General features: G+C 38.1%; 3 protein-coding genes across 4 annotated transcripts; 2 read left to right on the top strand and 1 right to left on the bottom strand.

Moving 5' to 3' along the window:
• Positions 1 to 160: 160 nt before the first annotated feature.
• Positions 161 to 7,246, top strand: LOC115413235 (acyl-CoA-binding domain-containing protein 5). Its single transcript, XM_030125968.1, has 12 exons — positions 161 to 222; positions 505 to 675; positions 1,776 to 1,881; positions 2,177 to 2,290; positions 2,372 to 2,549; positions 2,633 to 2,761; positions 5,292 to 5,479; positions 5,576 to 5,772; positions 5,858 to 5,949; positions 6,025 to 6,079; positions 6,313 to 6,410; positions 6,584 to 7,246. The coding sequence occupies exons 1-12, from the start codon at positions 161 to 163 to the stop codon at positions 6,802 to 6,804; spliced, it is 1,611 nt and encodes a 536-aa protein (XP_029981828.1). The 3' UTR covers positions 6,805 to 7,246.
• Positions 7,247 to 7,249: 3 nt separating this feature from the next.
• gstz1 (glutathione S-transferase zeta 1) lies at positions 7,250 to 12,530 on the bottom strand. 2 transcript variants are annotated; one of them, XM_030126988.1, is made up of 9 exons: positions 12,290 to 12,530; positions 11,902 to 11,953; positions 11,754 to 11,821; positions 10,404 to 10,484; positions 10,191 to 10,316; positions 10,008 to 10,083; positions 9,875 to 9,927; positions 9,732 to 9,781; positions 7,250 to 7,443 (listed from the first exon to the last, which is right to left on the bottom strand). In XM_030126988.1, exons 1-9 carry the CDS (start codon positions 12,317 to 12,319, stop codon positions 7,317 to 7,319), a joined length of 663 nt encoding a protein of 220 aa, XP_029982848.1. In that variant the 5' UTR covers positions 12,320 to 12,530; the 3' UTR covers positions 7,250 to 7,316. The 2 variants fall into 2 exon arrangements, with proteins under 2 accessions (XP_029982848.1, XP_029982847.1); XM_030126987.1 differs by lacking the exon at positions 12,290 to 12,530 and adding an exon at positions 12,045 to 12,249.
• Positions 12,531 to 12,713: 183 nt separating this feature from the next.
• On the top strand, positions 12,714 to 22,470 carry aldh6a1 (aldehyde dehydrogenase 6 family, member A1). Its single transcript, XM_030126986.1, has 12 exons — positions 12,714 to 12,867; positions 13,286 to 13,330; positions 13,425 to 13,499; positions 13,758 to 13,919; positions 14,068 to 14,146; positions 16,702 to 17,004; positions 18,198 to 18,319; positions 18,894 to 19,083; positions 19,587 to 19,768; positions 21,102 to 21,281; positions 22,154 to 22,252; positions 22,338 to 22,470. The coding sequence occupies exons 1-12, from the start codon at positions 12,829 to 12,831 to the stop codon at positions 22,440 to 22,442; spliced, it is 1,581 nt and encodes a 526-aa protein (XP_029982846.1). The 5' UTR covers positions 12,714 to 12,828; the 3' UTR covers positions 22,443 to 22,470.
• Positions 22,471 to 22,531: the final 61 nt, after the last annotated feature.

Genomic DNA, 22,531 nt, shown 5'->3' with positions numbered 1-22,531 from the left:
TAATTATGGACCTGATTACACTCCAACGTCAGGTGTGCGTCTTCTTTGCGGCCTCGCGCTCATCTCAGCCAGAAGTGACTTGCGCAGTGCAGGGTTTCACGCGCAGTCGGTGTTCATCTGTGTCTACCTGCGGGTGCCGTGTTGACGACCCTCAGACACAATGGGAAAGTTCCATTTTTATGTCCTCTGGTCTCTGCGTGACGCACCCCGTCAGTTCATCAGGTAAGACTCGATATAAACCTACATTTGGCCTGAATTACAGACAAATGGCTTGGCTTAGAGTCTGGTTTTGACCAACTCTATATATAAAGTGTCATGAGATAACTTTTTTGTGATCTGGCGCTATATAAATAAATTTGATTGTTTGAGTGATTTAATTGGTTTTCCACTGTAAGTCGCTTTGGAAAAAAGCGTCTGCCAAATGCATAAACAAACAAACAAACAAACAAACAAACAAATGAATACACCGAGTTAAAGACGTTGTCCTGGTGTCCTATTCCACAGCAAATCCAACCGGAAGTACTTCCAGGTCCATGTGCCACTACCTCTGCCCAAACAGCTGGTCATCTTTGGACTTGGACAATGGGAAGGGACTGAGACAACCATCTCAGTAGAGGTCCTGGTCAGTGAGGATGTACAGGCCCAGAAGATTGGGACCTTGACCTCTCAAGCAAGGTCTGTCTTCTAAAACCAAGGGTGTAGATTTGGGGTGGATGAGTGGTTTTTATAAAGGAATACATTTCCTATTGAAATTCATTGTTTGCTGTTTTCTTTTTAAGTCATACAATGCATTTTTCCATGCCAAATTTATGTTTGGCCTCAAAATGAAAAAGTTTAGAAACCATACCAGTCAAAAGTTTGGACACACTGGTTTTTCTTTATTTTCATGACTATTTACCTTATAGATTTTCACTGAAGGCATCAAAACTATGAATGAACACATATGGACTTGTATAGTTAAAAAAAAAAAAAAAGGTGACAACTCAAAACATGTTTTATATTTTAGATTCTTCAAAATAGCCACCTTAACTTTGATCACTGCTTTGCACATTCTTGGCATTCCCTTGATGAGCTTCATGAGGTAGTCACCTGAAATGTTTTCCAACAGTCTTGAAGGAGTTCCCAGTGATGCTGAACACTTGTTGGCCATCTTTTGACTGGTAGTGTAAATAAACTGTTTCCACCATAAGCTGTTACAGAAAAGATAGAGATGCACAGGATTCACCGCAATATTGAAATTAAATATCTGATGCACACAATTTCCTGAGAGAGTAACCCTACAATGGCCACTAAACATGACCCCTAATATTAAACCAAAATCTACACCCATTGCTATAACCTCACATAAGAAACTATAAATACATTTTTAAAAGAAATTTATTTTTGGTATCTCATTCTTTCATTAAACAGTCTAAACACAACACTATATGGACAAAAATATTCACATTACTCTTACATGACCTTCCATTCCTGCTGCTGTTATTTTAACAGTTCCACCCCTTTACCACTGCAGCAACTAATGGCATGAATTGTTCAATAAAATTCACCAGAATGCAAGAAAATATGTATTTTATGGTCAAAGTTTTTTGGGAGAACCCCACACTACACCCTGACTGTGTCTCCTCCAGTGTTAAAAACAAAACCTAGACCGTTGTAATCCATCTAATATAATGTTGTATTGTTTTCAGTGTAATACAAGTTAAAAATAATTCACAGTTTCAGCTTCAGTTTTAATTTAAGATGTTATATAAAGTAATTCCTTGGTTTCTTCTTAGGTGCCTGACGTGGGAGGGTGACTGGAGTGCTGACATTCTCACAGTGGCAGCAGAGAGAGGCAGGAAAGGAGCTTATGGAAAAATAGTGCTCACAGTCAGTGGAGAGGTATTAAATGTTTAGAATGGCCGCTTCTTGTATAAAACTAGTAGCCCTGACAAAAGTGCATATGAGTTCTGCTATGGCATGTGACCACAGGATAAGAACAGTATCCTCTGCAGCACTCCACTGGCCCAAAGGAAATGCCTGTTCCCAGATCAGCGCTATGCAACGGATCTTTCCTGCACATTACACCAAAGTACTGTTAATGAAACTGTGAGTCAAAAAGGGTTCAAGCTGATTATGAGATGAAAACTGTAATGCTCTCATAAGTTTTCCAGTTTTCACAAATCCTGCCTTGCAGATCACCACCAACTGCTCTCACTTGGTTGACAGTGTTTACGATGCTGAGATTCAAGTTAATAAAATTGACACTAGTGATTCTAAAGTGGCGACTAAACCCCCTGTTTGGCCAACGGTAAGAGTTATCCTTCAATGTATTTCAGTGTCCTCATGAAAAGTTAATAGCTCTATCTCTTTTCTCTGTGTGACTAATAAGGATAAAGCACCCAGACGAACAGTTATCAGTAAAAGAGGTCTAATGACATGGAGCTCCGAGGATATGGACAGTCCCTCGGAGGAAATAACCCAGGCCTCCACACCAAAGAAAATGAAGCTGTCAAGGATGAACAGCCAGGAAGAAATGACTGTGCAGATAAAGAATGAGAACAGAGACGGTCAGCATGGAACAATGTTTACTTATTAACCATTTGCGTTGACATTTGCATGCAGATAATGTTTTGACAAAGATCATGGTTAGTTTCAGCGTGTCCATCGAAGCGCTGGAGCCACACAATGTGTCTGATTGACCCTGACACAGCCATTCTCATCGGAGGGGAAACAACCGACCAAAACTACTGCAAGGACTCGCTGTGGAAGCTTGAGTTAGGTCAGTGGAGTTGGTGGATTTATTTTTATCAGAGGCCCTTCCTGGTTTTGTTTTACTCCTTGGTTTTTTGTCCTATGTTGGCTTCCTGGATGAAACTGACTGTTAAAGGGCCTCATAAATATAAGGTGATGTTAAGGTAAAATCTGACGCAAATATTTTTCCCTTTCTCACTCACATGTGACTCAGATCTGTTGTTTTGTGAGGGGAAAAAAAAACTCAGACCTGTTTTAATTCAGATTTTTCTGTCGCAGATCAAATTTTTCTGTAATGTGACCTCAGTGTGAGAATTTCATGCACAGATCACCTCAATTTAGCACTTCATAATTTTAGAGGTGGGGGACTCAACTTGCATTTCTCAATTTAAGTCAGACTTAAGTCACAATTTTTACCTACGCCAAGGAGGTTATGTTTTTGCTGGTGTTGGTTTGTCTGTCTGTGTGCAAGATAACTCAAAAAGTTATGAACGGATTTGGATAAAAATTTCAGGAAATGTTGATACTGGTACAACGAACAAATAATTAGATTTTAGTGGTGATTGGGGGGGGGGGGCACTGATCTACCTTGGCGGAGGTCTGTGCTCTCCGAGTGCTTCTAGTTATCACTTTATTTACTTGACTCACGCTTACAAAAGACTGAATTTGATGTAGGCCTCATCCCAGTGTCTACCCTCACTGAGTGTAATCCTGTGGCTCAATCGCAGCCATTTTGAGGCTTTCTATGAGTCAGCACCCTCTACAGACTTTACTGGATTGAATTACCCACAATTCAATATGTCCTCAAATCAAGTTTTGGAGATATAATGGTTTTGCCCTGACCACCACCAGATCCGCCGTGTGAATGCGATAACTAGGTTTTAGTTGGAATTCTTATCCCTTGATCACCAAAATAGGGGACCCTAGTGGAAGAACCCCATTGATTTCAACTTCTCTGAGTATTATAAGTCATCCAAATGGGGGCGCTTTAGTTGAAAATCATTGTCTTGTGCAGTGTCTCAAGCAATAATAGGCCAATTGAGATCAAATTTGTTAGATACTGATCATCTTACAAATGTCCATTTTCTTGCTACCATCCAGAGTTCATATGGTGTCATTTTCATTCCCCAGGTGGAATTTGGTGGAGAAAAATTGGTTCTCTGACCATTATTCTGCCACCATCAGGTCAATTTAGCTCAAACTGAGTTCATAATGATTGTCTAACAATTATTGTGGATAGATTTCTATATAGCAAAGGATTGGGAGGATTTCAGGGATATACCCCTTGCTGTCAGCCCCCGACAGCGTAAGCCTCATTGTGTTATGACAATGAACTCAGTGTTACCAGTGAAAGCCCTGTAGCATTAAAAAAGATATATTGGGTGATACACTGATTCACTGAAATTCATCAAGAAACACTACATTAACAAGGATTTAAGATGATTCATTAATTTTTGATAATTGATACTATTATGATGTTATGATATTATTGTTAAATTTATGTGATAGTGAAATCCCAAACCCATAATCATTTACCCCTGGATCTGTTTCTATATGTAAACAATAAATGAATTGCTTATTTTAATATTACTGTAACTTATTTGAGCTGCATCGAACATCATTTCTATTTTCCTGATGGGATAAAGTTAATCTTATGTTTTCATACTTGGTGTTTTTGTATTATCAAGGTAACGTCATGTGATATGTAGGAAAGTACAGTCTCCTTTCTTTTAGAACTTATAGAGCTCTTACAAACTCTCACACTGACCAGCACACATCGGCAAAGTCTGTAAGGGTTTAGCGTTTCGGGATTGGGCCTTAGATGTAATATTTACCCTCTTTGACTTGTGGCAGATGACCTCACATCCTGCTCTGAAAGATATTGAGATGTTTAATTTGATTTTTTGACACATCATTAAATGATTTCTAATGCAGTGTTTATCAGTCTTTGTAAAGCAGCCTCCAAGGGAAATAAGAGACACTGAAGGAATGATGAAGTAACCTATCTCTCTCTATTGTTGTTAATTTTGGAGGCTTTTAATTGATGGCTCAGTTTTTCATGTAGGATAGATCATCAGAAGTGTTTTGATTTGATTATGTTTGACCTTCTCGACTTCGTTGATTTTCATCATAGAAACTTCAGTCTTGCTTGAGAATTAAAGGTTAAGACTGAAGATTTGCTTGTTACTTGCACATGTGACTTACTCCCACCTTTGTTATCTTCATCCTTATTCTCGTCATCATCGTCTCTAATTTCTTGGCTTCCACTGCACATTAATTTATTATTGAAACATTTACCCTCTGGCTTCTGTCAGTACAAGAACGTGTTGTATGTGTTGGGTTTTTGTTCTTTTGGACATGCAGGTCAGCTCAGTTAACACTGGATTCTGACATTGCCTGTATGACTAAAGTAATATGAACAGCCAAACAGAGAAATCTGATTTGAGCACTGAGGCTTACAATGTGATGAAAGACCTAAAGTATGAGCAGATGGAGCAGATTTATTTTCCACTTCTGGGAGGTTTTTCTCATTTGGTTACCTCTTTGACCTCTTCCAGACAGTGACTTCTGGTTTCCAATGAACTCCTCTGCTTCTGGACCTGTACCACCATGTGCCCGAGGCCACTCTGCCACCTATGACCCAGACTCTAAGGCGGTCTTTGTTTACGGTGGCCTGAGGGAGGGTCAGCGCTACAGCGAACTCCATATTCTTAATACTCTGACCTGGAAGTGGAAGCTTGTCACTGTGGGTTTGTTTCCAACATGTTGTTTTGCTGTATTTTTTAATTTCTCAAGCATGGATCTGGGAAATGAGTTATATTTGTTGATTTATACCCTGTAGGCCAGAGGGAATGTTCCAGCTTTGGCATATCACTCTGCTGGCTTTTATAAGAAAGAGCTTTTTGTCTTTGGCGGAGTTCAGTCAAGCCATTCCAATGGAGATAAGTCATGCAGCAATGCTCTGTACATCTTCAACCCTGAATTTGAACTCTGGTACCAACCCATAGTGGAGGGTGACAGACCTCTGCCTCGGTTTGGGTTAGTTTTCTTTTCAGTTTAAGTTTCTCACCAAAAAACTGTCTTATTTTCCACTGATTTCTCTTCTTCTATTCATTTGAAACAGGCACTCAGCGACTCTTCTGTCACAGAGGCTGATTATTTTTGGAGGCCGCCAGACTGCTGCCTACCTTAATGATCTCCATGTCCTGGATCTGGGTAAGATAAAGGTCCAGTGGCTGTACTATGTGATTTGTGCCAGCTGATATCAGTTTATTTTCTTTCTGGGTGAAGGATTCATGGAGTACACAGCTGTGAAGTGTGGGAACATGCCCCCACTGCCTCGAGGGTAAGAACTGAACTGATCCACCTTGAGAAATGTCACTGTGGCCATCTGGTTTTGGTATTTTTGTGTCCTAGACATTCAAGACTGCATTTGAATTGGATATTTTTAGCAAAACATATTTTCTTATTAAAAAAAAAAGTTGCGTTACTTGGCAGCTTGTATTGCTTAATTCATAAGAAAAAAAACCCAACTGCTGTCACTGTGATCTAAACACAATGAACCTTCTGTATGAACAGATTTCACGCAGCACTCCCAGTTTCAGACAACAGGATTTTAATCAGTGGAGGCTGCAGCGCAATCGGAGCCCTGCAGGATGTCCATAGTTTTAACATTGGTAAGCAACAGTCTCTTCATTCATGATTCACATCTGAGCATAGATTTTAAATAAGATTTAACTCTTTCAAAACGATGAATAAGGACAGAACTGGTATGAACTGTCATAATGAGATTTTTAGCAAACTTCCTGCTTTTGTAAAATAAACCATCCTATTTTGACCTCAATCTCAGATACCTGTACGTGGACTTCAGTGGTGTCTTCATCTCTTACCTCTAAGCCTCGTGCCGGACACAGCATGATAAATTTGAGCATCCAAACAGAAACTAACAAACAAGAGTGTGGATGTGTGAAAACCCACTCTACACTGTTGGTGTTTGGAGGCTCAAACTGTGCTGGTATTTTTTACAATGACACTGTCAAGTGTACAGTGGAAATTCCTGGTGATGAGTGAAAGATGTTTTAATATAATCTAACAGATACACCTGAGAAATCCAAATGGGAGCGTTTTTATCATTTTTAAACAGTACAGTTGTACTATATGGAGGATTCCCCGATTATAATAGAAAAACAACTACGACTTCAAGTGTTTTTATTCTATAACTGTTATGTTTCTGCTTTGTGGTCTTTCTTTATGTTGCGTTATTGTAAGAGATTGTGCAGCTTCTTCCATTCCTATATTTACTCAAATTGTTCTGAGCATGGTTCTGCAAATAGATGCCTGAAAGGTTTTGCATAACAAATCTCTGATCTGCATTTGTATATATCTGTGTAAACACTATTTTAATGCTCTTCATGTCCTCTTTTCAGATGTTGTATATTTGTTAAACTGGACTTTAATTAAAATGAATACCAAGATGTTAGTATGTTTGTTGTTAAAGTTATTGCTGTGACAAAGGTTTACTGTCTGAATCACTTTATTAATAAATGTAGAAAGAAACATGAAAGTCAGGATGGTGGTAAGTCCTATTTCTGCAGATCAGCAGGCGTATCTGGTTGACAGGATGGATGAGTCGTGTTGAAGGCTTCGATCTCAAGTAGGGTTTGATTTAACCTTTTAATAGTTGGAAATTGGTCCATGTCCACTTTGAACCTGAAGGTAAAAAAAACAAAACAAAAAAAAAAAACAGAAAACAAGACAAGCTGTAACTCTATTAAACTTACTTTAAAACTTTAAATCTTTATATCTACTATCTCTATAATAGCCTAAGATTCAGCTTTTCTTTTGCTTGAAGTGACAATTCATATCAAAGATTATTAAATTATAGGGTAATTAAAGGTGCCCCCCCCAATTTCTATCTGTGCAATAAATATGAACATTTTCTAATTCAAAATTATTTTAAGGATGTTCAAGTGATATTTCTTGGACATACATAGTCAAATTGTGGGTTTCTCAGCTCTGAAGCTGCCTTTTGCAAGACCTATGACAATCTACCCAGTGTACTTCTGAATATGACAAACCTACAGTGTATTTCACATCTCAGAATTTGATTTCAACAAAGTGGAAAGTACTGGATATTGTACAGCTTTGGAAATAACTAGAATTTCAATGTAACAACTTATCAACTTCAGATGTTTATATTTTACTTACTATTAAAAGTTTAATTTTTTTGTCACCAATTTACATTTAGCTTAGTCTTTTTCTACATTATATTTTTCATATCTTTTTCCAGATTTTTTCCTCACAAGCAAACAAAAATCATTTTGAGTCAAATTTATATTACATGTTGACTTTTCAGTATCCTAGGCACAGTGGTCAAATAAGTGGTTAACAAGGATTTTGCTATTAGGAGACAACTGCCTGATTTAATCTAATTAAGGCAAGGAAACCTGAAAAAAGAATCTATCCAGCACATCAGGAATTTGAAAACTAGAAAATTCTAAGTGATCAAACTTCAGATTGCTTGGAAGAAACAATTCAAAGTGATGCAAAACTGAAGCTGAAATTTTCACCTGACCACAGATTGGAGAAGTGATTTGTGATCCCATATTCACTAGGATTAACACCCTGGGGATTACTTGTGCAAGTGGGCAAATGTAGAGCTCCAAATTAGGCTAAAGTACTTGAGGACAGGCTAAGGCTGCAAAATGTAGCTCAAAATTAATTTCCTTCAGTCACACTTTGCTTTTTCTGTCTCATACATTTTGGCTGGTGTAAGCGATGAACATGCTGAAGTATTTCAGCAAGATATTTCTGAAATGAAGTCTGGTACCGAGGGGCTTCAACCCAAACATGATGAAGACTACTGTTGGTTCTACAGTGATACTGTCCCAACCACAAGCTAAAGAGACAGTGTCTGAAACATTTCTGAACCATGGTGATCCAAGCTGATGGGCTCTGATCCTGAGGTTAAATCTTCACTGGGTTTAAGGATCATATCTATAATAAAATTTGACCAATTTAGCAGATGTTTTCTTGAGATTGTGAAAACACAATAAAAAGGCACTGGCACTAGATAGGAAATGAGTGGGTTTTTTTTTAAACATGTTCATTTAACTCAAAATCCTACTTAACTGTTTTTAAGTGCTTTTAAAAGTTTTGCAGATGACAGTTGAAACATGTAAAGGTAAAACAGAACTCTCATAGCTATGTTTTGCCTGAAAAAGGGAACAGTTAAATAGTATTAAAAGAACACAAAAATAACCTATTTATCACACTGGAAGAAAAATCCAAGGCACTCTCTTTAAACATTAAAATGCCTTTATTACCATGGCATGGTCATATCTAGACCCAAATATCTAGACCTTTAGGTCTGGATATGACCATGCCGTAGTAATAAAGGCATTTTAATGCTTAAAGAGAGTGCCTTGGATTTTTCTTCCAGCGTGATAAATACTTTTTGAATCCCTTTTTCCAAAGAGCACCTCGAACAAACTCTTTTTGGTCTGAGAAGCATTCCTTCCCAAACATTTTTTGAACAAAAATAACCTAATTGAACTAACTGGAAGTCCTGACATTCTGGAAATATTGTGGTTCAGATTTACAATTAGCACATCTCATTGCAAAGCATGATCAGATGTTTTTGCTGCTATAGCTGATGACAAGTTTGTTTTTGTAGCTATGGTTCAGTATAATTATTTCCAAAGTTAAAGTATTATTATAGGTAAATTCTGTCTCTTTTTGTTTGAGTGACAAGTTATTTAATCAGCAACTATTTATATTAATACCATGTGTTCACAGTCACCATTTAAACCCACCTGGGAAAAATAAGTGATGTTTGAACCTAAGAATATAAATAACTACTGATTTACCTCCAAAAACTAAGAATTATAAAGTGGATCTTTTTTACCATGACATGAACTAGAATGGTATGGAATGACCCTCACTGGTGTTAATGAGTTATTTAAGTTATAGTTTTTGCTAAATATCTTACCACATACCTCTCTGCATTGTAGACCTGTGGAACCAGACAGATGTCGGCCATGGAGACCTAAAAGGAAGAAGTGAATCAGATTAAAGAGGATTAAGATTCTTTTCCATGTCCTACCATCATCATGCTCTGATATGACCACTTTGCTCTTACCTCATCACCGACACAGTATTTCCCTGCCGTTTGCTTCAGAATGGGCTCAAGAGCTGAAAGAAAAGACAAAGTGGTTTTAATCTGTTAAATATATGAACATTAGGTGATAAAAATATTAAGAGCTTCCACCAACCTTGAAAACCACGATTAATGAAGTGCTGCGCCCACTGTACCTTCTCTGTTCCTATTTTCTGGATCACGTATAAGTTCTGACATGTAAAAAACAAACCAAAAAAAAAAACAAACAATCAAAGCTGTAAAGTAAGTGTTTTTAACCAAACTAAAAAAGTGTAATTGAACTTCAACATGTTCTCACCTGCAGAGGCTGTATCCCAGAAGCAATGATATCACTTATCATCCGAACCTGAGCACGTTTCTGTGGGTCTGCAGGAAGAAGCCGAAGTCCAGGTCTGGTTTCATCAATGTACTGGATCACTGCCAACTGTGTGAACACAAAACACAGTCTGAATATCCTCGTGTACAGTCTTCTATAAAAGGGTGAAATGAGGTGAAGATTCTGCAGACTCACCGACTGAGACAGGGTGACACCATCGATTTCAACTGCAGGCACTTGTTGCATGGGGTTTAGTGTTTTGTACTGCTCTGAATACTGGAAAACACAGAAAAGCACCGTCAGAATGAGGCTGCTAAATCCATGCAGTGTTTATTAAAGTGATCTTAACCCTAAGACCTAGTGCTACTTTTGTGGCAGCTCCTGAATATATTTTTCTCTTTATTGAACCTTTCTTAACACTTCATTGGGCAAGTGACTATTTTTGGTCATTTCCACATGCATTACAAGACAGTGACAGCAGCAGTTGCAGTGAGGACAGTGAGTCCACAGTCTCTGGTCCAATGTAGTCTCCAGGATCTGTAAGGTCCACCTCTGTATGAACAGTGATTGTACCTGCTTTGTTAGGTACCATGAAATAATGGTACTAATGTAAGGAATGATGTTCAAAGAGATAATGTGTATGTTGAGACGTGTCTGGATCAGCACTTAGGATGTTTTAATGTTCTAAAAGTGATGTTCTAATGTTCTAAAGTACATTTTCCTTTCACCTTACATATGTTTTTCTTGTATTTTTCACATAGACTTATTGAATTTTTTTTCTGCTACTGATGGGCAAGGAACAAAATATGGTAACTTCACTGACCTTGATTTTCTACACAACAATAACAAATTTTGAAAAATTTCCCAAAAGTAATAAAGTCATGTTAGGTCCTCAAATAACACACTAAGGTTGAAATTTTGAATTTCAGAGTATTTCTATGAGTGCCCTATAAAGGTTTAAGTAATTTAGCAGCATTTATTATAATGTTATCAGTGTTCAATGTTTTTGAAAATCTGGTAATTTCCAGTATTTCTTGATCATGTAGATGCTCATAAAAGCTCATAGTTAAGTCAGATGTTATTATATTCAAACAGAGAAAAGAGAAGAAAAGGAGACTTTCAGCAAATATATCAATAACTGAACATAAATACAAGCATCTACAATCACTGTCACTTGTCAAACTAGATGGGTTTGACTTGTGAATCAATGTTGCAGAAGATGACGGTGTTTCCATGTTCACAAGAAAGGCTCTGAGCGTCCAAATGGGTCATATCTGATAACGATTAAAAACTGAGAAAATGCAGTTTACCACAGTTATTTACATGTATTGATAGAATTAGCGATTCAGAAGTTATTAAAAATTTTAGATCAGTAGATGCTTTAGGTTGTGGTTTGGGTCTTTGAGGGTTAATGATGGCATGTTGTTTTATATTGAATCCAAAGCTACAGTCCATACAAAATAAAAATAATTGAGCATATATAAGGGTAGAGATAATGACTGTATATCATTTTTGCACTGATGTGGGTGAATGTGCACACTGTACCTGCTGACCTCCATCTTTGATTAGATTGACTGGAACCTGGTCAAACTCAATCCCTTTAAGAGCAAAAGCTGATGCACATGATGTTAGTTACCTTCATGTCAAAATTTTAAATCTGTAAAGCAGACAAACTCTTTTTAGGATGACTTACCGATGCGAACTCTCCAGGAGCAGGAGCTTCTGAAGTATCCATGAAGAATAGGCTGAAAAGAAGCCACAAAGCAAAACATTCAGCTCAGTGAGAAACAATCAGATCCCAAGTACACACATAAGCTTTTATTCCTCATGGTTCACCTTAGTCTGGGTTGCCATAGCTCTAGGTTTCACTGAGTAAACTATTGAAAGGAGTTTTTTAAGAGCTGTCCACATTCTCTTAATCATTCAGCAGCCAATGGGATGTTCTCCTAAAATCCCTCCTACCTACTCTTTGGTCCATGACTAAGCATTAGGGCTGCATGTGTTTTACATTAGTGGAACTGTGCACACACAACAGCCTGCAGAAAAGAAAGCACACATTTTGCAGGCAGCTGTTACAGTACCTTGGAGAGGCAAACAAGGGACAGGCGCATTGTTTTGGTTGGGATAGCCTTATCACTTTTATTTTCAGGCTGTGTAGACGCTTATGCCTGCAGAAAATCGTCCATTATATCCTCATTTCCTGTCTTCTGCGATGAGTAAATAATGTCTCAAATCTCCCCCCAGTTAAATGCAGTCGACTGTATATAACTTAAGCAGATTTGGTCACAATGTAGCTCCGCGTTGCATAACTTCCTGCTTAATGGCAGCCTGTCTACTATGAGGTTTTGTCCAATCATTATCCGGTTTTTGCAGATGAGGCGGGACTTTCTGAACTCTCTTAAAATTATTGGACAGAATGCAGCTAAAGGTGACCAATGGGGATGCAACACTGATGGGAGTGCTGGTACGCAGCCAATCACGACCCTCAGATTTTCTCCAAACCCGCCCACACTGAGGTTCGTCTGTGCAACTGGGAAAGCTAAAGGCTGTCTTCTTCTGGAGTTCTACCTGCAGAGTTGTCCAAATCCAGTCAGCTTGCGGTCCATATAACATTTCCATCATGGCGTCAGCAGCTTTAAGATCAGTACTAAAAACAAAGGTAAGATTTGGTGGATAAATTTGTCTGGCGCGCTGCAGATGACGCAGAAAGGATTGACAGCTGATATTGTTTACAATCTGCCAAGTGTCATGTGCTGCAGGATTTAGATCTGGACTGGAGCAATGACTGATATCTATTACAGATGGGAGTTAAGTCAGTTTTATTTGCTCCCCAGGATGATTTCAATGCATATATTCTAAGCTTTCAGGAAAAACACCCCTTCTCTCCAGGGAACTACTTTGAATGTCCTTCAGTCAGGTTGACTTTGCACCTTTTAGTTGCTCATTAATCTTATGATCCAACAGGCCGCAACTGGAAACAACAGGCTGAGTGCATTAATTACTTGATAAATCCGTTTACCACTGGTGTTGTAAGACACTTCATATGATTTTTATTATTATTATTATTTCTACCACAGGTTCCCCTTAAAGTTGGCCGCATGTCCTACTCCTCCTCCTCAGTGGTGAGTTAACACCAGTCACACTTCACACCCACTGTTACACACACACAGTTAAACTATTTATTAAAAACACATGTAATGTATTATTGTCTCGTAGCCCACTGTCAAGCTGTTCATTGATGGGAAGTTTGTCGAGTCGAAGAGTTCAGAATGGCTGGACATTCACAATCCTGTAAGTATATGAGTGTTGTTTCAGCGTATATATGTCTGACAGTTCTGACATGTTTCACACCAACAAAGCTTATTGAGTTGCTCAACCTGTAATGGTACTTAAAGTCATTATGTGTTTGTACAAACTGGTTTCTGCAGGTGAACCACAATGCACCTATGACGTAATGTTTGTTTAATTTAAGCATGTTCTCTTGCAATAAATATACATAATTTGAGCATATTCATGTTCAGCAATTAATCCTGATGTCGTTCTCTGCAGGCCACCAACGAAGTTATTGCCCGCGTACCCAAAGCCACCCAGGAGGAGATGTCAGCTGCAGCGGACTCCTGCTCCAGAGCCTTCCACTCCTGGTCTGAGATGTCCATCTTGGCTAGGCAGCAGATCTTTCTGCGCTATCAGCAGCTTATCAAGGATAACATTGTAAGTGAAAGGGTCAAAATGTGTAGAGTTCAAGTGTAAACAAGAGTTTCCATGTGAGCAGTGTTCAGCTTCAAGTAGAACAACATAATAAGAATCCAGTTTATTTTGTGAGGCTGAGAAATCACAAGAGGAATGTTGCATGTTTCAGAAAGAACTGGCTAAGTCCATCACAGTTGAACAGGGCAAGACCCTCGCAGATGCAGAGGGGGATGTGTTCAGAGGATTGCGTAAGTTTCTCTTCCATACACACACATAACCTTACAAAGTTCAACAAACAGGTCAACGTTTGTATGTTCTATACTTTAACTTGGTTATTGAGTTACCTTTTTTCCAGTTTTGGCTCAACTACAACAATGACTTTGAATGACACTGATTAGCGCAGTGTGGTTCAATGCATGATTTAAAAAAAAAAAAAAAAATGCGCAATTTACTAGAATTTACCAAGTCATTCAGTCCAACTTTTAGTAGCAGGTCTAAGAATATGGTAGTTAAAAATATTATGCCTCCACACCTACTATGACCAGGGAATGTCTAGAGCATGGGGTGTCACAGTCATTTCAGTTCAGGGGCCAAATGCAGCCCAATATGATCTAAAAGTGGTCAAACTGGTGAAATATTAACATAATAACCTATAAATAATGTCAATTCTAGACTTTATGTTATAGACTGAAAAAAGTAAAATTACGTTATGAAAATTTTAACATCTACAAGCTGTCCTTTAAAAAATGTGAGATAAATGAACAATCTGAAACATCTTAAGAGAACAAAGTGCAATTTTAACAGTATTGTCTCAGCTTATCATTTAATCATAGGGTACATTACAACTTACAGATGACAGTGGATCTACAAAGGCACCAAACATTTAATAACAGGCAGAATATTGTTATAATTGCACTTACTCTTAAGACATTTCAGGTCGTTCATATTTGTTCAGGTTATTCACATGTTTTGTGAAAGGACACTTTGTAAATGTAAACATTTTTATGTAATTTTACTTTTTTACACTTAAACAAAGAGAAAAATGTAGAGTTACCATTATTTATAGGTTATTATGATAGTATTTTACTGGTCTGACTCACTTGAGATCATTTTGGTCCATATGTGACCCCTGAACTAAAGTGATTTTGACACCCTCGACTATTAATATCTGTAAAGAACATTCACTTGGCATCTAAGTTGAACTGATTAGATTTTATGGGTCAAAAGTTAAGGTCAGAGTGTGTGTATAGTGGACTGTAACTAAGGTCATTAACTCAAGTTCTGTAAATTCAGGTACTTGTACTTGACCTAAGTATTTATAGTTATGCTACATTTTTTTCACTTAAGTTTTTATTGACATCATATAAACACATAGTCACCAAAAACAACAACAACAAAACAACAAACCTTGCTTAGGTAGCAACACTGCATTCACATTATTCAGTTCTTCTGCCATTCTGGGTTCTGTAATCAGTTCATTTATTCCATTTTTTGTCCATTTGTGCTTCTTGTATTCACAGTTTGTGAGTTATTTTTTCCATTGTATACATTCCTTCAATAATTAGTTGTGCTACTTTTTAGTTCAATTCCACCACATTTCAGAGGGAAATATTGGTCCACATTTAACAACTTTAATTGCTAGTTACTTCTAAAATGAAAATCTCATACAGTTAAAAATAGAACAACCTTTCATGTAATTCATTCCTAAGGATTAAAGCAACAAGTGTTGCAGGACTCACATTTCACATGTCTGTGAGTAAATAACGGTTCTACTAAATAGTATTATTCCTGAAGAACTCTGAAACAAAACAGAAAAATAATGTGCATGAAGCTTATGTCTTTTCTTCTTTGTTTGGTCTGTTTATAAAGCTGGATATGACTTACTATGAATAATCTAATGATGTCATGTATGATTATATCTGAGTCAGAGAGACCAAACCAACTGTATTTCACTATATTTTGCTGGTGATGCTTCTGTATTTTTACTTCATCAGGACTTCCATGCAGAACTTGGTGATGAATAACAATGTTTTTTACTGATGTTTTTGTATCTAAATGCTTTATCCATCTCTGATCTTTCAAAAATAGTTTTAACTGAAGACTCAAGAATTCATATGATAGTTATGGCAAAATTCCATTCCAGTGTATGATGGAAAGAAATTATGTGATGACATTTTATATCTTGCACTGCAACTTCAGCTTCATAGTGTCATTATAACACGTTATTCATTTTATGATTTTGTCATGTGTAAAATAGTCTTTATCTGAAACTTCTTCACTGAAATCAAACATGTCTATGTGGTGAGAAGTTACATTTTGCTTTATTGAATTGAGTCTTCATTATGTATATTATGAGTCTGAACAGACATGGATGTAAACAGATGCATGCAACTTCAAGGCAGAAATTGTGGTTGCATATATTAAATTAGGAGAAATAATTATTTTTGTGCTTAACTCCGTTTAATTTCCACCTTCACCATCCTTAAGTTGATTGTAATAACAGTATTTTCAATATTTTCATGGCAGTCATTTCCCCCCCAAGTCGTCTCAGCAAATGCATATTTTATTTTATTTTATTTTATTTTATTTTATTTTATTTTATTTTATTTTATTTTATTTTATTTTATGATAACCTGATAATATGTCATTGTTGTCCACACCGATATGCTTTTAACTGTCAACTATGAAGATATGAGACTGATTCTGATTTTGTTTATATATAACATAATCAGTAATGTCATGGCATTTGCAGGATTCACAATAGAACAAAATAACTTTGTGTTTGCTGATCTTTTCTTTGCAGAGGTTGTGGAACACTCTTGCAGCATCACCTCTCTGATGCTTGGTGAAACTCTGCCCTCAATCACCAAGGACATGGACACATACACCTACCGTTTGCCTCTTGGGGTGTGTGCTGGCATCGCCCCCTTCAACTTCCCTGCCATGATTCCTCTGTGGATGTTCCCCATGGGCATGGTCTGTGGAAACACCTACCTGTTGAAGCCTTCGGAGCGCGTACCGACTTGTACCATGCTGCTGGCCAAGATGCTGCAGGATGCTGGTGCTCCAGATGGGACGCTCAACATCATCCACGGCCAACATGACGGTAAGAGTTGCTCTTCAGTACCATTAAACAATGTTTGCCAGAACTTTAAGACGGCAGTGGTCAGAGTTTAATGAGAATAAAGAATTAAAAAAATAAATAAAATAAAAAAGTAGTTGTTGATGTGCATATTTCCATACTACAAGTGACAGATGTAGTTATTTCAGTATTAATAATTGTGTATTTTATTGATAATAGAAAGGATGTTAAATAAATCAAGTTCTTTACAACTGTTGTATCAGACCCAAAATACACTTTTATAAATCAGTTTTATCATAGCTTTTATTTATCATTATTCTTATCAAAAGAATCATGCATGTATCGTACACATAGCCTAACTCTAAGATTCAATTCAATTCAATATTATTTGTAGAGCCCAGTATCACAACAAGGTCACCTCAAAGGGCTTTACAGAATTCACTGAATATGAAAATAAGCAACAGCCAAATAATTAGTTAGGTAAACAGTCGATGAACATAAATGCATGGCAAAACCAGCATATTATCAATATTTAATTATAATTAAAAGCCATTCAAAAGCTCATGTGTGGTGTTTTCAGGGGGGCTCATTAATAATTTAGAGGAAGTTCCCTGCAATTCCCACCGTGACAGCTTTGTGTTTTGTGAGGCCTTGAATGGATCTGCCATGAGTCAAATTCAATAAAATATCAATTATCTGCATCATTAATTATTTAAAAGGATTTTTGTGATTCCTTGTGTGTAGGTGATGTTGTTATCCTTAATCCAAACAAATTGACTGTTTCAAAGCAGGTTATGAACTGGCCGCATCTTCAACATGTTTGGAAATGCCTATTTGGTCTTATCTAAAACAATTCTTATATGTGTATAAAAAAAAAGGACAGTTTGCAGAAAATTTCGGTTTGCCTCAGCTGCTATCTGTCAACTCAAAAATAATGACATAATATTCTTGTTTTTTAACTTAAACCGTTTTTGTCAGATCTTTACTTCCCAGATCTTTTTTCTTATCACAGTGCTGAAAATACACTTCCACATAAAAGACCAAGCTCATCTTAGCTTTATACTTTATACTTAGAAAAGTACTTTGTTTTTATTTAATGACTAATGTCTAGTGTAGTTTTCAGTAATATTTGTATTGTGCTCTTTGCAATGCATCAGAACACATTATTTGTCATTTTAGCCACTGTCTGTCTGTGATGTAATACCTTTTCTACACAGCGGTGAATTTCATCTGTGATCATCCTGCCATAAAGGCAATCAGCTTCGTTGGCTCAAATCAAGCAGGAGAATATATTTATGAGAGAGGCTCTAAGAATGGAAAGAGGGTCCAGTCGAACATGGTGAGTATCTGTTAGAATGATGCAACACAAGTTATAAGCCAAGTAAGATAAGGTCAGGTAAGATTAAGTAAGGTGTAATAAGGTAAGAATGCAAAAATATAAGATTAGATAAAGATCACTGAAAACAGTAAAAAAAAAAAAAAAAAAAAAAAAAGTAAAGAAAAATACATGTAAAAGAGAAAGGTATGAACAGTATTTACTATAAGTCTTGGAGTCATTATCATGGAAAGAGGATACTTGCTGTAGATATCCAGAAGGTGGCAGCATTGACCATCAGATTCCTGTGGCCTGAGTTTAGACTCAGGTTGTAGCATTCCTCAAGGCCAGCTGTGTAGAGTAGTGAAGGTGCAGTTGCAGCTGGGTATCACTATTAAGTCTCACTTGACGTTTTGAAGGCATCATCTGTTCACTTCAATCTGTGTCCATCAAACTGCAGGACTAAAACATGGGGCAAAGTTTCATGAAGTTTGTACTATAAAAAAATCCCAGATATTATGTTCTCACTTGTGACAAACCCACTGCTGTGATGTGGAGATCAAGCAGTGAAAGGCTAACCACTTCTCATGTTCTGTAGGGAGCCAAGAACCATGGTGTGGTGATGCCTGATGCCAACAAGGAGAACACTCTGAACCAGCTGGTGGGTGCAGCGTTCGGTGCAGCGGGACAGCGCTGTATGGCCCTGTCCACAGCCATTTTGGTGGGTGAGGCTCGCAGCTGGCTGCCCGAGCTGGTGGAGCGCGCCAAGGCTCTGCGCGTGAACGCAGGTACCGCGCCCCAACACTCCACCCTTCACCTCCATTTCTCCTGAGCCCCTGTTCCCCGAGGGCCCATTGGTTTAGTCATTTCGGGGCCACCCACTGCGCCCTAACCACACCTCTCGCCTTTTGCCTTGTTCTAACTTCACATCAGAGTCAGCTGGTAGAGGGAGCTTGTTGAGTCAGCCATGCTGCAAATTTGTGGCCAGATCTGCGGCCCAGACCTAAATAGTCGTTTAGAACATCACATCCTTTGAAAAGGAAGTTGATGGGGAGTAAAATGGAGGATGATTCTCCATGTTTGCAGTGATATGGACTCTAATTTGTGCCGTACACAGGAAACCCATAAGTATCCATTTTTGAGGGAGTGCCTCAGGGTGCCCCTCGTCCTGGCTTTGGTGTGTCTGCGGGTTGAGAAAAATCTGAAAGTTGGTGCCCTTTGTGCGCTCACATCTTGCAAGGAGTGCCATTGTGTTTAACCTTCTAGCTGGTTGTTTTTGGGGCCCTGCTAGGAGACCAGCCTGGTGCAGATGTGGGGCCTCTGATCTCACCGCAGTCCAAGGAGAGAGTCTGCAGTCTGATCCAGAGTGGTGTGGATGAGGGAGCCAAGGTGCTCCTCGACGGCAGAAATGTCAAAGTCAAGGGCTATGAGAATGGCAATTTTGTGGGGCCCACCATCATCGGCAATGTCACAGTATGTGGTTTACATCTTTATCCTGACATGATGAAATAATATTGCTGACCAACAGCTCATATGATGAACAACTGGAATTCCAGTGTATGTCATCGACTAGTTACAAGCAAATAAGATTTCCCCTGGAATGAGGGCCATGACATTGATGTTTATTTTTTGGTTGTTATTTGAAAAGAAACCTGTGTTTTTCCAATATGTCGACAACAATGAGAAAAAACCGGAACCACACTTGCTCACTGATGAAGTAAATGTCCACATTTTCCTAATTGCGCCACACACAATGATTGGTAAAACTAGGATTACTCACACTGGGACACATACAGACACCTCTTTAACCTCCTAAGACCCAGCTGTGGGTTTTCTGTTCACATCTGTGGACAAGAGTTTCACAACTTTATACAAAAAAAAAAAAAAAAAAAAAGAAAAGAAAACTATCCACCACAAAGGACGTTCCATAAAAATTTTAAAAACTGCATCTGAAAAAACTGTTACATCATGATGTTTCCAATATAGGCACTTATTTAATAAAAAAACAAAAAAAGCTTGCACTTTGCTGACATTTCTTGGGTCTTAGGAGGTTAAGTTGCTATATTGAGGCAATGCAAATGTGTTTTCAGTTGTCATGTCTTTGTGCAAAACACATCTCACACATTTCTGCAGGTTAAAATAGAGTAACTGAACACTTTTAGAGCTGACTGCTTTAACTGGGCTTAAATACACTCATGAATTTAGGAACATTAATCCTACAAACAACTCATTATTCAGCAACTCAGAAAATGTAATATCAGGGGAGTAGGAAAATTTGGACAGAGATGACATCATTCCTCTGAAAAGCAGATCACATCAAATTAACATTGTCCACAATAGTAGAAAAAGGTTTAAAGTTTTACACAATTTTAAAAGTTATCATGTAATATTTGTATACAAATCTTTTTTGTGTTTCAATAGGTGTGGCTGCATCAGACAGACACAAACAAATGGAAATTATTTTTTTTGTCTATTCTTAACAAGAAAAAATAACAAAACTAAATTCTTGACAGTTTCAACATCATGTCCTGGATGTGTTTCATTATCTTTCTGAAACATCCGGTTTTGACCTCGATGGAACAGAGCATGCGCAGAAGGGAGCATGTGATTTTGGAGAATGGAACTATACTTGCACAGTTCAATGAATTAAAAGTGATTCTGCGATACATCTCAAATGCATGTGGTGTTCACAAACATTTATCCACCACTGTATGTGATCAGATCAGATCGCCTTTAACATAAAGTAAAAACAGTTCCAGATCTACTCATCTACTTGTTACAGTGTTGATCTTGTCTGCTCACACAGCCTGAGATGAAGTGCTACACTGAGGAGATCTTCGGGCCTGTGTTAGTGGTTCTCGAGGCAGACACTCTGGATGATGCCATCAGTATGGTCAACAACAACCCCTATGGCAACGGCACGGCTATCTTCACCACAAATGGTGCCACTGCGCGCAAATACACTCATGAGGTGGACGTGGGCCAGGTGAGTGGCTGCAGCCTCCAAATGTGCTCCTCTGTTTTGGGAGAAAGGAGACATTCACATTGCTCTGTCATGTCTAAACAGCATCCCAAACACAGAGCACATCACATTTCTGGTTGAAAGCCTTCACACTCTGTAAAAAAACAATTATTTTCTATGTCAAGTATAGCCTTGTTTGCCCCTAACCTAAAATATACACATCTGGCAGCCCCTTTTCCCTCCACTTCCCACCAAGTCAAGACTACAAATAGCCACAGCAAACACGTGTCTGTTCAGCGAAAACAGGGGGACATAGAAACATTTTTCTGGAAACTCTTCGAGTAGGGGAAATCTTAAATTAAACTCAAACGGGATTCCTTAGTCCTGTTCAGCCTTTTTGCATAAATATGGACAGCTTTACCCTGTTTGTTTGCCTGTGGATCTTAGTTATGCCCTGTGTTTGCTGTTCACATGTCGGGGAATGCTGTGCAGGCCATGTGCTGTCCTCCTCTCCAAACCTCGTTGCAACAAACATCTACAGTGTTTTCCTTTTTTTTTCCTCCAAGCCAAAAGGTCTTAGTGTGTCCAAACTTACTCTTGCAGTTTCAAACATTCTAAACCAACCATGCCATGTTTCTATTGCGTTCATAACAAAATGTTTTATTTAGTTTTTCTCCCCTTTCATAAGAGCGTGCCGTTCTTTCAAAACTGCAAATATAAGCCGCAGGTTTAGCTTTGTTTTGTGCTATCATGTAAGCTTGTTTTTTAAATGGTATAGCAGGACCACATCTCCCATCAGCCGCATCTTACTCATCCTAGCAATTTGGGATCCCGAGGAATTGTTATACAAAACTTACACTTATGAAAATGAAAGAGGAGAAACTTGTTTTCTGCAGGTTGGAGTCAATGTTCCAATCCCCGTTCCGCTGCCGATGTTCTCATTTACTGGATCAAGAGGATCCTTCAGAGGTGACATGAACTTCTACGGAAAGCAAGTAAGTATGAAAGAAACGGATGTATCTATTGTCATTGGTAGTAGCTGTAAGTCTCGATGCAAATTTTTAAATTTTTTTTTTGCAGGGAATCCAGTTCTACACACAGATAAAAACTGTCACCTCACAATGGAAAGCTGAAGATGCCACTTTGAAAAGTCCTGCGGTTACCATGCCGACAATGGGACGCTAACTACACTACATACAGTATTTTTCTGAACTAGAACAAAAAAAGATATCCTTCCATAGACTCATCAGCTTAGGCCTCATGTTCAGTGGGAA

Source organism: Sphaeramia orbicularis, chromosome 22 (assembly GCF_902148855.1).
Source record: "Sphaeramia orbicularis chromosome 22, fSphaOr1.1, whole genome shotgun sequence".
Lineage (NCBI taxonomy): Eukaryota > Metazoa > Chordata > Actinopteri > Kurtiformes > Apogonidae > Sphaeramia > Sphaeramia orbicularis.
This window is presented reverse-complemented; position numbering and strand designations above follow the sequence as displayed.